Source organism: Ochotona princeps, chromosome 5, assembly GCF_030435755.1.
Source record: "Ochotona princeps isolate mOchPri1 chromosome 5, mOchPri1.hap1, whole genome shotgun sequence".
Lineage (NCBI taxonomy): Eukaryota > Metazoa > Chordata > Mammalia > Lagomorpha > Ochotonidae > Ochotona > Ochotona princeps.
Window position 1 is genome coordinate 49297217 of NC_080836.1, and position 13910 is coordinate 49311126.

At 40.8% G+C, this 13910-nt stretch overlaps 1 protein-coding gene across 1 annotated transcript in view; it reads right to left on the reverse strand.

Annotated features, from left to right (window-relative positions):
• Positions 1-870: 870 nt before the first annotated feature.
• LOC101536298 (bile salt export pump) overlaps positions 871-13910 on the reverse strand; it is a 109096-nt gene continuing 96056 nt past the window's right edge. The window contains exons 12-17 of the mRNA XM_058664245.1: positions 10158-10271; positions 7541-7651; positions 5230-5355; positions 3647-3850; positions 1604-1774; positions 871-1119 (exon numbers count right to left, since the gene is read on the reverse strand). Coding sequence (XP_058520228.1) covers positions 871-1119; positions 1604-1774; positions 3647-3850; positions 5230-5355; positions 7541-7651; positions 10158-10271 — 975 coding nt within the window. The remainder of the gene's footprint in view (positions 1120-1603; positions 1775-3646; positions 3851-5229; positions 5356-7540; positions 7652-10157; positions 10272-13910) is intronic.

Consider the following 13910-nt stretch of genomic DNA (forward strand, 5'->3'; position numbering starts at 1 on the left):
CTCACAAAAAATGCAAATTATTTAGCAATATTAAGTGCTTTGAACTGTATAATAACCAATTATGTCTATAGTAGTACATAACAAGAATCATGAAAAAAAAAACAGAAGCTCAATAGAAGCAGCAAAAATTACAGAAGCTTCAGTTTTTTCATTATTTAGAATAACTCCCGTGTGTTAAAAGCACACAACAGGGGCCACTGGTGTGACATAGCCAGCATCCTATGTAGATGCCAGTTTGTGTCCTGGCTGTTTCACTTCCAATCCAGTTCCTTGCTATTGGACTGGGAAAAAGCAGTGGAAAATGGCTCAAGTGCCCAGGTAACAGCAAACCACATGGGATACCCAGATAGAGTTCCTCACTTCAACCTGACACAATCCAGGCAATTGTAGCCAACTGGGGAGTGAACCCAGGATGGCAAATATTTCAATGTCTCTTTATAACTCTGACTTTCAAATAAATAAATAAATCTTGTTTTTTAAAAGCATACAATAGTTCTGTCTAAACTGCCATTGTGAGTTGAGTGAGGGTTGGTTAATTTAGGTCAGGGTAATCACCAAGACTGAAAAGCCACACTGATAAAAAGAAGGTACCCCAAGATGTGAATATGTTTAATTTACATAGTTAATAAAAGTAGAGCTCTAACAGGTATAAGATACACTCTAGGAAGGCTCACTTATTTTCAAAAGGCAAAGGGAGTAGAAGTGAACATTAGAAGACCTTGGTGCTAGTTCTAGGACTTGATCAAAGAAATTAACCTCCTTAGCTTCAGTCCTTTCTATACTATACCTGCCAGGACTGTTGGGTGAACAAACTGGACAATGAGTGTTAGAATGAATGGAAAGCCACAAAGCATTCTATATGTTAACTATTTAATACAATGGCAAAGTGTAATGGAAAAGGCACTTGCTTGTCTCATCCTCTTCATTAAGGACTTTATCGCCTTGAGTTCCTTGACTTTGCAGAGTCACCAGGGTGAAGTAAACACCTTTCCTTTCCAGCAGCTCTTCATGCGTGCCTCTTTCCACTGCTGTGCCATATTCAAATCCAATGATGACATCTGCTGTTCTGATTGTGGATAGGCGGTGTGCAACAGAAATGACTGTATGCCCTTTCTGAGTCTGTAACAACAGTGCGCCATGAAACGAGACTGCAGGACAGAACTGGCACTGACCTTCTGATCATCTCAGAATCCACATGTAACTCAGAATGGAATCTCTAGGTACAGTCTGTGCAGACATTTAAAAAGGCCAAACCATGTTTCTGTGGCTCTAGACCCTGGCACACATTGGCTTGTTCACTACTATCCAGCAAGAGCTAAAAACAGCCCCCTTCCTCCAAAAGTGGGGAGACAATTTTAATTCTACCTTTTAATTTAGTCTTCACAACATTCTGCATTTTACATTTTTATAATTTAAGCAAATTATACTGCCTTTGGCCCATTCATGTGGAGGATTGTGGTCATTCAATATCTTCTAAATGACCAGACTAGATAGCTTGACTCAAGAAGTATCACACAGTCCTCTTCTACCAGAGCTGCCTTTTCTGAAGCACCATGAGTATTTGCACACAGGCCTATGGAATGAACTTAGACTTCACACAAACCTTACTCAGCGCTTCTTGTACCATGGCTTCACTTTCATTGTCCAGGGCCGAGGTGGCCATGTCCAAAAGAAGGATCTTGGGGTTTCGGACGAGGGCTCGAGCAATGGCTACTCTTTGTTTCTGACCACCACTCATCTGGCCTCCTCCTTCACCAACAAGCGTGTCAAATTGCTAGAAAGAAGGAGACACCAGGCATGAAAGAGAATTTGATGGCTCCTGTCAGTTGTCTAGTTCCCATGTCCCAGCTTCTTTCTCTGATATGAACTTCTATAGACAGAACTTTCATAGAGAGAAAAATAAAACCTATTCCCACAGGTGATTGTTTAACTAATATTTGCTAATGGGTTATAAAGCATTGCTTTCTTTTATTCCCAGGCTCTATGGTACATGTGCATGTTCCTGTTAAGCTTCAATGTTAAAGAAAAATTTCAACCAAAATAAAAATTGATCATAGTCTTGAAAATCCATCTTAAGGGTTGAAAGCATGTGTCATACTCCATTTTCTGTAGTTGGACAGTTTAGCAAAGCATATGGACAAAGCCTGTCTTTGTATAGTGAGTATAGATTCTCCTTAGCTTCATTATCATTACTGTGGATAGGCAGTCAGTAATGAGCTTCCCTCACTGCACGGGAATCTAACAGTGAGGAAATGGTAGTCACTTTCATTTTGTGTTGACCCAGATGAACTGAGTATCCAGCACATAAAAGCATGACAGCGAGCTTTTTACACACATTGCATTTAGTCCTCACAGATATCCCATGAGGCAGATATTACTGTTCTCCTCAACTGATGAGTAAAGAAATATTGGGCATAAATGGGCCAAGAAACTTGTGAAGGCCCACAAAGCAGACAGGCAGAGAAGCTGGAGTTTGCACTGAGTCAACCTGATTCTAACTCTAAACTCTCACCTCTGCAATCCTATTCATACAAGTAACCCAGAAGGCTGAATGGGAAGTTTGCAGGATCATCGACTCTGGAGCTATACCACCTGCATAAGAATATTGTGTGTCCGTTTCCTTGCTGTGTATAACCTTGAACAAGTTGTCTGACCTCTCTGAACTTCAGTTCTACATCTGTGGACAGGAATATGAATAGTATCTGCCTGACTGGTAGTTCTGAAGAGTCAATAAATCAATACAATGCGAAGTGCAAAGAACAGGGCCTGGTATGTAGTAAGCCTCATACACAAGTTAACTATTAATAACTCTTGACTTACCAGACCATCAAAAGCAAAATTCATGTATGCTTAGTAATATGGAGTTGGTTCTGTACTTGTATAGAATGAAGGCACATAAGGAGTTGTTTTTGAATATGTAAAGTACACTGCGAAGGTCGCAATATGAGCTGCCTAAGACTAAAGATCATTGACAGCGATAGACATCAGAAAAACATTGCACAAGTCATTGCTATGTGACAAATTAAGCATCTGCTTTAAGACTGCTAAACCAGGAAATAATGAAACTGTATCAATGTCAAAACAAGCTGTTGCTTTTTAACAAGGAAACTTCCATGTTCAGCAGATTTTTATTTATAAACAACATGTTATTAAATGAAAGGGTGACTCATGGTACATTTCCAGGTATGAAACTGAAACATTTCATTAATAATCACTTAAGGGCCTGGCACAGTAGCCTAACAGCGAAAGTCCTTGCCTTGAATGCACTGGGATCCAATTCGGGCCACGGTTCTAATCCCGGCAATCCCGCTTCCCAACCAGCTCCTTGCTCGTGGCCTGGGAAAGCAGTCAATGACGGCCCAAAACCTTGTGACCCTGCACCTGCGTGGCAGACCCAGAAGAAGCTCTGGGATCCTGGCTTCTGATTGGCTCAGCTCCAGCCATTGCAGTCATTTGGGTAGTAAACCATTACATGGAAGATCTTCCTCACTGTCTCTCCTCCTCTCTGTATATCTGCCTTTCCAATAAAAATAAATAAATCCTTTAAAAAAAATAACAATCACTTAGAATGACTTGGTATTCAAATGAAAAAAAAAAATAGGTATTTCTGTCAGCCTATTGTTTCCCCACTAGAAAGCTGGGGTACCTGTGGCAGTTCCATGATGAAGTTGTAGGCATTGGCTTCCTTGGCAGCTTTAATTATGTCTTCCATTGTAGCCCCTTCTCTGCCGTAACGAATATTTTCTGCTATGGTAGTGGAGAACAGAACTGGCTCTTGCTCCACTATCCCAATCTGATCTCTAAGCCACTGAATGTTGAGAGAGCGAATATCATGGCCATCCAAAGTCACCTAGAGAGCACAAAGACAGCATCACATCTCGTGTAATTCTTCAGGGTTCTGAGTGGTAATGGTAGCTGCACTTGATCAATAGAAACAAAAAAAATAGAACCCATCAAGATTGCAACCAAAGCAATTCTTCTTGAAACCTGGTTGTCTAACAACAACTTTAATTGAAATCAAACAGCAGTTGATTGGGGGATAAGTCTGTGTCAAAACACAAATTGCTGTGAAGGTTATTTAAGTTAACACTGTCAGCCCAGGAATGGAAAAGCTTTTCATTCCTCACGAAACAGTACAGTCACAATATTTTGATTATTTTATCTTTTGACTTGCAGCCAAAAGGATTTCAGAAAAATAAATAAAAAACTAGTGACTCCTATCTTGCACACTATATGTTTTGTGAGAAATCTTACTTTCTGGCCAGATTCATCAAATGACACTTTGCTTTCAAAAGAAATTGAAATTGTAAGTGGGAAAATGACTATTAACAAAAATGTAAATATCATACATCAAGAGATATATACATATAGTCAGAGCATAGTTATGGCAAGGAATCCACAACCAATAATGAAGTAGGTACAGACAAGGAAAACTCTTAGGTTTACCATGTCAGTGTAACATTGCATGTATGATAAAGACACCATTGCATTGAAACCATTTAACACAAAGCCAAAGGAGAACATCTGAGGGTATCAGATTTTAATAAACATGACTTTAGGGCTGAAAAGATTATTGGTGTTGGTACCCAACATACCTCAGTTCAAACTGTTGCTTGATCCCTTCCTCAATGAGTGACCAAAACAAGTCCTCTCTCTGATTCTCCTCCTCCTTATTTGAAAAAAATGGGCCTACGAGTCTTTGGGAGAGGGCTCATTGTAAAAACAGGAAACTATAAAGTATCTGATATATCATATGCTATCAGTAAACGGGAATTGTTAATATTATTGTCAAATTTCAAGGAAAAAGACTACATTGAGAAATTATATAAAAATGTTTAAAACTCAACTTCTCAAAGTCATCAAGACCTATTCTCTGTTACCTTCTAACGATATTAACTTTTCTGTACTTACATTTTCACAAAATAAGAGAATGCTAATGATTTTGCAACATCCACAAAAATAACTGGAATAGAGACTTCACTGAGGAGGCAGTAAGATCACCGTGGATTTGTCTGCTGTTTCAGTTACAATACCCAGCACATGAAACAGACTGGTGATAAACCAAGCATCATCACCATGTAGGCACTGTGTCCCGACAATTCATCCAAAAATCACTATGCCAGTGTCAGTACTAGGATAATGTCTGTGTATTCTAGGCCTGTTTGACACAATATCCCCATTTACTCTCTCCTGGCTCCATTTATCGAGAAGGTCCTAGAGGATACACACCATGCCTTCTGAAGGGTCGTAGAACCGCTGAATGAGCTGCAGTGCCGTGCTCTTCCCAGTGCCACTAGGCCCTACCACAGCTGTCATCTCCCCTGGCTTAATCACCATGCTGAGGTTCTTTAAAATCTGAGGAGGAAAGAAACCAGCAGAGTTCAGATAGCCTCTGTGTACTAAAGTCAATCCTCAAGCTGCAAGCCAGAGTGCCTGGTGTGTGAGCGCATGTGAATTTACCAGTGGTTCCAAAGCTATAGCCATTAATTCCCATAAGCAAAAGGAAACAGAACTGGGAAGACGAAAACTCAGTGTATTACCTAACAGCTGTGGCCAAAACTAAATTGCAAACCTTACAAATTATGGTCCAAGATCTACTCTAAAACTGCTAACGTATAAGGCTGCCGCAAGGAAACTACCCCAATTATATTGAGTACTACTTTGTGATTTATATTTTACTAAGTACTTTTACATACATCATGAATTTGGTGCTTAGGTGCACTTGTATTATAAACTACTAAAAATATTTTGGATATGTAATCAGAATATATATTTATATATTTGTATATATTTAAATGTACAGGTTAAATGGGTATACATCTATATACTTGTAGTATGTATTCAGAGCTATGTATTTACATATTTATATGACATCAATATATATAATGTAGATAAATATCTAGACATCTACATATAATGTTATAGCTACTAAAATATTTTGAATATTCTATAACACATATACCACGCACACAAATGAAGTTACTCCAAAAGATTTGTGAAAGAAACGGAATTTCAGGTGGATATTAGCCTAGCAGCTGACAGCTATGGTGGTGCCCATGTCCCACACTGGAGTAACTGGGTTTAGTTCCTGACTCTGGCTCCTGCTTCCTGCTAATGCAGTTCCTGTGAAGCAGCAATGATGACTCAAGTAATTAGGTTCCTACCACCCATGGACTTCCTGGATTCTTGTTTGTTACTGGCCCTGATAAGGTTGTTGTGGGTATTTAGGAAAAGGAAGTAGTGAATGAATGCTCTCTCTCTTTCTCTCTCAAACTAAAAAAAAAAAAAAAAAAAAAAAAAAAAAGAGGCGATTGTTGGCATTGTGGCATGATGAGTATTATTTTAGTATCTCAAATGGGAGTCAGTTCAAGTCCTGGCTGCTCTGCTGCCAATTCAACTTCCTGCTAATGTATCCAGGAAAAACAGTGGATGATGGCTTAAGTTCTTGGGTCCCTGCATGCACATGGGATACCCATGGGATACTCTGGTCCTGGCTTTAGCCTGGCCCAAGAATGGTCATTACAGCCATTTGGGGAGTGAACCAGCAGATGGAAGATTTGTTTTTTCTCTGTCTACCATTCCTCTCTGTAACTCTGCTTTTCAGACGAGATCGGGCACGTTCAGGGTTGTATGGCCATAGACATAACTCTGCTTTTCAAGTAAATAAAGCAAATGTTTTTTTAAAATATGAATTAGAATGTAAGTTTATTTTGGTACAAAAGTTTTGAAAATCATATGTGATATTTTCACAATACATATTTTCTATGAACTTTTCGAAGAAGTCCATATCTAATATTTACCTTGTTTCTCTCTGTGAGTGCTTACGTGTGTGTGTGTGTGTGTGTGTGTGTGCACATGCCCCTACATTGTAGGTGAGATTGAGTTCTGTGGGGATAACAAAAACGTTGTTAATAAAATGTGGCTGGAGATTCTCAGTTTCAAATGAAGAGTAAATCTCACTTCAAAGCCATCCATATGGATTGTGGTGGTGATAGATCATAATTTTCCTGTAGAGCAAATTTTCTTTGAAGGTATTTGCTCTATAAACACAAGAAAACAATAAATTTCCATAATCATGTCCCATGGACAATTATCTAACAAGAAACATAGCCATTACTCTGTTCCCTTCCTACAGGAACTGAGCCTGTAACCTTGGTGAACCAGCAGATGAGCTTCCTGCTCAGTGTGCTCACCTCCTACAGGCCCTCAGGAGTCTGACTGCCTTGCAGAATGTTTGGTGTGAGACTGTAATGACAGGATCCATCACTCCTTTCAATAGGACACCCTACAGTTGACGCAGTCTGAGTATGCTGCTGGACAATGTTCCAACAAGAAGTATTTGTATAGGGTGGTTCTGACAGAGGAATGTGGTGTCCTCTAAGATGACTCAACAACTGTCATAAACACATGTTTCTCTTCCCTCTCCCAAGAACAGGGTCAGGTTTCAGAAGGGGAGATATCTTTGGCTTGGAAAATGACTCTCCCCCACACCATAAAAAAAACATGTCCACTGCTCCCGGCAAAAAGGACTGGTACTCACCTTCACTTCTGGTCTAGAAGGATAGTGGAAGGTCACATTATGGAATTCAATTTCACCCTTGATTCTGTCTAGTTTGTAACCATCTTCTGACATGCAGTCAATGATGGGTTTCTAGAAAGAATAGAAAAGGGATGTGCCAACAGCAGGTGTTATACCAGTTATTGTCCATCTCAGCTCAAATTTATTAACATAAGAGAACAAAAAACAAGCAAAATACTACAGAGATATGCTACAGACAAGTTGCTTCCACATTAAATAATTACTAATAAGAATGAATTATCACTACTATGTATTGAGATATTGCAATATATTATGAATACTGGTATATATGAAATTATAACTTACTGTAGTCAACTAATTCTTTAATGACAATTATTTATTATTACATAGCATAGAAATATCATTTCATGTATAATATCCCTACAACATATAGTAATATACTATGATAGATACATAATACATAAATAATAATACCTTATTATTTTGGTATTACACTCTTAAGATATTATAATGGAGACAGTTTACAAGGTGTTTTAGTGTGCTTTTATAATTTATGTACTTGACATCACAACTTAACGAGACAGGTGTTATAACCATTTCTCAGTTGATGAAGTGAAGGAGTCTCAAAGAGTTTAACTTTCTTGCCTAACACTACACTACTAGCCACCAGGCTGGGGTGATGCTGAGCATCCATTTTAGATGCTGATTAAAACTGAAGGCCCTTGGGGCCTGGCGGCGTGGCCTAGCAGCTAAAGTCCTTGCCTTGAACGCCCCGGGATCCCATATGGGCGCCGGTTCTAATCCCGGCAGCTCCGCTTCCCATCCAGCTCCCTGCTTGTGGCCTGGGAAAGCAGTTGAGGACAGCCCAATGCATTGGGACACTGCACCCGCGTGGGAGACCCGGAAGAGGTTCCAGGTTCCCGGCATCGGATCGGCGCGCACCGGCCCGTTGCGGCTCACTTGGGGAGTGAATCATCGGACGGAAGATCTTCCTCTCTGTCTCTTCTCCTCTCTGTATATCTGGCTGTAATAAAATGAATAAATCTTAAAAAAAAAAAAAACTGAAGGCCCTCGTTATGTCTTCATATACTACTAATTGACACAACAACTTTCTACCACGTTGTTAGTAGCCAGCCTTAGGTAGAACATCACCATTCTGGCTAATCATAGTGAAGGCTGCCTCCTACTACCAGAACTCCAGGGCCTGCGCTTTCCTGCATCTACAGCTGCTGATAGAAATCAATCGCCACAGTTCTCTCAAGGAGTATAATTTAATGTGTTTTCTTCTTTGGTCTTTAATAAAGATGATAAAAGTGTTGAGGGCCTTTTGGACTTATTATCTCATTTGCCCGTATAACAATCATAAGAATGATAGATACACAAGAGCTCAGCACTTCGATGCAGTTTTCAGCATCTCTCTGCACCCCCATGTACGTATGTAACCAAAACATAAAGCATATGGAGCAATTTGTAGATTCCTTAGGCAGGCAGGCTGTAGTCACTTACACTTCAGGGACTCTCAAAGTACCTTGAGATGCCCAGGGCTTTTACCCCAGTCCGGGGCATGTTTACTGAGAGGAAGAACAACATGCTGCCATCTGCCTTTTGGCCTTTCTGTTCGCAGAATTTTGACTCTTCAGGGTGCTGTGAAGAGATTCACCAGGTAGATACTAGCCTTCCTAACAAGATCCTTGACAAGGTAATGGAGACTTTCAGCCACAGACAAGGCAATCCAGTTTTTTAATTGTGGTCCTAAAGTTTTATGTAAACTGGTTCCTTTCCATTAGTCCAACTTTTTCTCTTGTTCACATAATTCAAATACAATGGACTTTCTAATTCTTGATGCAACTAGGCCCTTTCAAATCTTACCCCAAATACCAACACCTCCCTGTCCAGTTGCTACCATTTAAACCTATTTTGCTTCCTTCATTGCAGTCAGCTACTACCTAAAATTGTCTCATTTTGCTTTCTTACGTTCTGTTGGCTAGTCTGAGTTTGAGAGCAGGGGCTTTATTTGTTCTAGTTCACTGTTATGTTTCCAGCTTCAGACAGCTTTTTGTATGTATTGCCAATGCGAGGGCATCACAATTATTCCTTACAAGACTGGATGTTGTTTGTTCTCCCAGAGTTTCATATGTTGCATTTTTAGTTCTCAGGGTGGCAGTGATGGGAGATGGTGTGGACCTTAAAGTGGTGGGGCCTAGTGGGAAGTTCCTAGGACATTAACAGTGCTGCCTTCAGAAAGAATTGAGATGCTTGTCTTAGGATTCTGGTTTGTTCCTTTAAGAGGATGGTTAAAAACCTGGGTCATTCCTTCTCAGTCTCACTCTATCTTCCCTTTCCAAACTTTTATCCTTCCCACTATGTGTGCTGAGCCACCTGCTGTGAGGCCTCATGCCATGCTGTTATGACTTTCAGCTTCCAAAATTGCGAGTTACATAAACATATTCTCTTTATAAACTGAACCTGCCTCTGGTGTTTTGTTATGAATGGCAAACAGACTAACACATTTCTCATATATTTTTTTTACACTGAGAGTAAATTCCTCAAGAGTTTATTCCCCCTCCCTCAACCCAACCTGTTCCACTGGTAACCTTTATTTTGGGTTTTAACATACCCTGTCTATGGTCTCAAAAATGCTGGAGGCTGCTGCACGCCCGGCAGCAAAGGCTTCCAAACACGGAGAGACATTGCCAAGATTTAAAGCTCCAACTATGACACTGAGGAAAATCTGAAACAAAAAGAGAAAGACACTGTTTGCTTGCATTCTTGCGCTTGTGCTAATAAAGCTCACCACATTTGGGCCAACCATGACAACTCAGAGATTTCTTTCAAAAATACACCTCAAAAGCTGGAAATTCGATAGTTCTGCCTGTTCCAAACACGGGAGCAGCTTTTGATTAAAAAGCCAATTTTTCAAGGGTATTATTTAAAATATGTTGTTTTTTACTGAACCTCATTCTTGTACGAAGCAGAATAAGTGAGTTTTTTTTAAAGATGACTTTAATTTAAAGGCAGAATTACAGAGATAAGGAGAGACAGAGAGAGAACTCCTCCATTCTATGGTTTACTACCCAGATGGCCACAATGGCTGAAGCTGAACCAATCCAAAGCCAGAAGCTTGGAGCTTTTTTAGGGAGTCTCCCACTTGGATACAAGATCTCAAAGGCATGACCAAATTCTGCTGCTTTCTAAGGCCATAAACAGTGACCTGGATCATAAGTGGAGCAGCCAGGATACAAACTGGCATTCTTTTGAGATGCTGGTGTCGGAGCCTATGCATCAACCTTCAGAAATTTGTTTCGAAATTATTAAAAATTCCAGGCAATGCAGCATAAGGACAAATTAGCTTAGGATAGTAACCATTTGATTCATTGTCTCATAAAGAGCCTTATAGTAATTTTATAATTAAAGAGTCAGCTAAATAATAAATTCACTTAAGTCAGCTTGATTGTCCAGAAGGTGTGAACATACATTACTGATCTGCTACTTCTCTATTGCTGTTACTAGAATAACTACTGCCACAGTTACTACTGCACTACTATTACACAACTATTAACAAGAGTAATAACAAGAAAGTAGGTTTCTAAGTGCTTCATCTGTATTATCTCACTTAACCCATAGCAAAACAGGAATGAGACAGGTGTGGAGGTTTCTAAGTTGCCCTTGGTCACAACATGCATAGAGCAGTAGAGCAGTATTTGAATGCAGACTGTTGACAGTCATTCTGTATAGGCTCTTCAGGTGCTGGTGGCACACAGGTAGAATGATCAATTTCCTTTAGAGAGCTCAGGACACCATCGTTTGATTCACCAACACAGCCAATTCATTCCCCTGGGGGGAAGTGACCTGATCCTGACCAGAAATTGCTACCAAAGAGCAAATTACTACCCAGGTGCCTCTCCACTCTGATTCCTCTTTGGATCAGGAGTGGCTAGACTATGGAGAGACTCAGAGTTTGCATTCCACACAGTAGGATACTAACAATGCCACTGTTAGTCCATGTAGGTATGGGCTAGCTCATTCATGTCTTCCCCCTCTAAGCCCCCAGCTAAGGGACCTGGTGCAATAACCTAGTGACTAAAGTCCTTGCCTTGCATGCACTGGGATCCCATATGGGTGCCAGTTCGTGCCCTGGTTGCTCCACTTCCCATCCAGCTCCCTGCTTGTAACCTGGGGAAGCAGTTGAGGATGTCCCATAACATTGGGACCCTGTATCTACACAGGAGACCTGGAAGAAGGTCCTGGCTCCTGGTTCCTGGCTTTGGATCAGCTCAGCTCTGGTTGTTGTAGCCACTTGGGGACTGAACAAAGATCCTCTCTCTGTCTCTCTCCTCTCTGTAAATTTGACTTACCAATTTTAAAAAGTCCCAGCTAAGAATGGGGAGGATTATTCTTCCTTTATCTGCCTATCTTGTTCTTTCCCTCAGTTATAACAGGTGGTTCTCAAATAGGCAGGTTACTTAAAGCTTTGAAACTTCATTTGTGGGCCCGGTGGCATGGCCTAGCTGCTAAAGTCCTCGCTTGAACGCCCCGGGATCCCATATGGCCGCCGGTTCTAATCCCAGCAGCTTCACTTCCCATCCAGCTCCCTGCTTGTGGCCTGGGAAAGCAGTCAATGACGGCCCAATGCATTGGGACCCTGTACCCGTGTGGGAGACCTGGAAGAAGTTCCTGGTTCCCAGCTTTGGATCGGCGCGCACCGGCCGTTGCGGCTCACTTGGGGAGTGAATCATCGGACGGAAGATCTTCCTCTCTCTCTCTCCTCCTCTCTGTATATCTGACTTTGTAATAAAATAAATAAATCTTTTTTAAAAAAAAACTTCATTTGTTTCTCTATCTGTAACACAGGGATAATGGTAGCATAGACTTCATAGGACTCTTTTTGAGGATCAAATGAGATGCTGTGCAGACGATGATTAGTCCAGCACTAGTCATGTAAAGAATAGCAGAGATGACAATAACAAGGAAAGGTTCAAAGGCCCACACATAGGACATTGGAAGATAAGTAGAGAGGGCAGTTTTCTGATGGTCTAATCTGATTTAAGACCACAGTCCTGGGGCCAGCACCATGGTGTAGAAGTTAATTGCTGCCTGCTGCCCTGGCATCCCATATGAGTGTTGGTTCATATTCTGTTTCCAATACAGTTTCCTGCTTATTGCCTGGGAAAGCAGAGGAGGATTGTCTAAGTCCTTGGGCCCCTGTACCTGCATGGGAGACCCGGTAGAAGTTCCTGGCTCCTAGGACCAACCTAGCTCCAGCCATTGTGACCTCCCTACCTCAGCAAAGAAGCCCTTCTACATGTCCTAGATCTGGGGCTGGCAGACATTTCCTGTACAGGACCAAATAGGTGCTAGTTAATCTTCTTTGGCCACAGGACTTCCGAAGTAATTACTTACCTCTGCCATGCAGTCCCAAAGCAGCCATAAGCAACAAGCAAATAAATTATTGTGGCTATGTCAAACCAAACATTAATGAAATGGGTAATGGGTTGGATTTGGTCTGTGGGATATAGTTTTCTGACTCTTGGCCAGGAGTCTAGATCGACTTACTGGAGTCCTAAATTGAGGTTGGGAGCAAAGCCTTAGTCAGTCTGTCTATATAAGCTATTGTATTATGCAAATTCCTCTCTGGAGGTTACTGGGGGCAGAAGTAAAGGAGAAAGGACAGATGTATGGGTCAAAACGTCACAGTAGCCAGCACATATGCAAATAGACCAGCATTTTTCATGCTGGATGTAACACTCATTAGTCTTGTGGACAACTACATGAGACCAACATAGGAAGAAAGACTGCTATAGCGCCTGAAGTCATAGAGACCTGAGTTTAAACACCACTCATTGGCACTTGGCACCTGTTTCTCAACCTCTATTCATGTTTTGATGTGGTAATATAATGATACCAATTAGCAAATGAAGATGTGATCATTACACATGATAATGAGATTAAGCATCTCAGTGCTCAATACTTTGCATGCAATGGATGAATGTTACTTTCTATTATTGTGATTATTGTATTAGTCAATCATAAAGTTAAGAGGTGCATGAGAGAACTGTCTTCTGTGCCACTTAGGTACCCATCATCTTTTGGTAACAGAATTTGGAATACAATTTTTGACTCGGCACAAGTAATACTAATTTCAGTCATTAACATGAACCACTTACCATGCATGTCCAGTTACCATGTAGCCAGTAATTATTATGTACCTCACACAATCTGCTAGATTTACCTGTTTATTTGACTGGTGGATTAAAACTCAACTAAGCTACGCATACTCAAGCTTCATATTTGCTGCTGCTAAGTAAGGTAAAAACGTGTGTGTGTGTGTGTGAGAGAGAGACAGAGACAGAGACAGAGAGACAGAGACAGA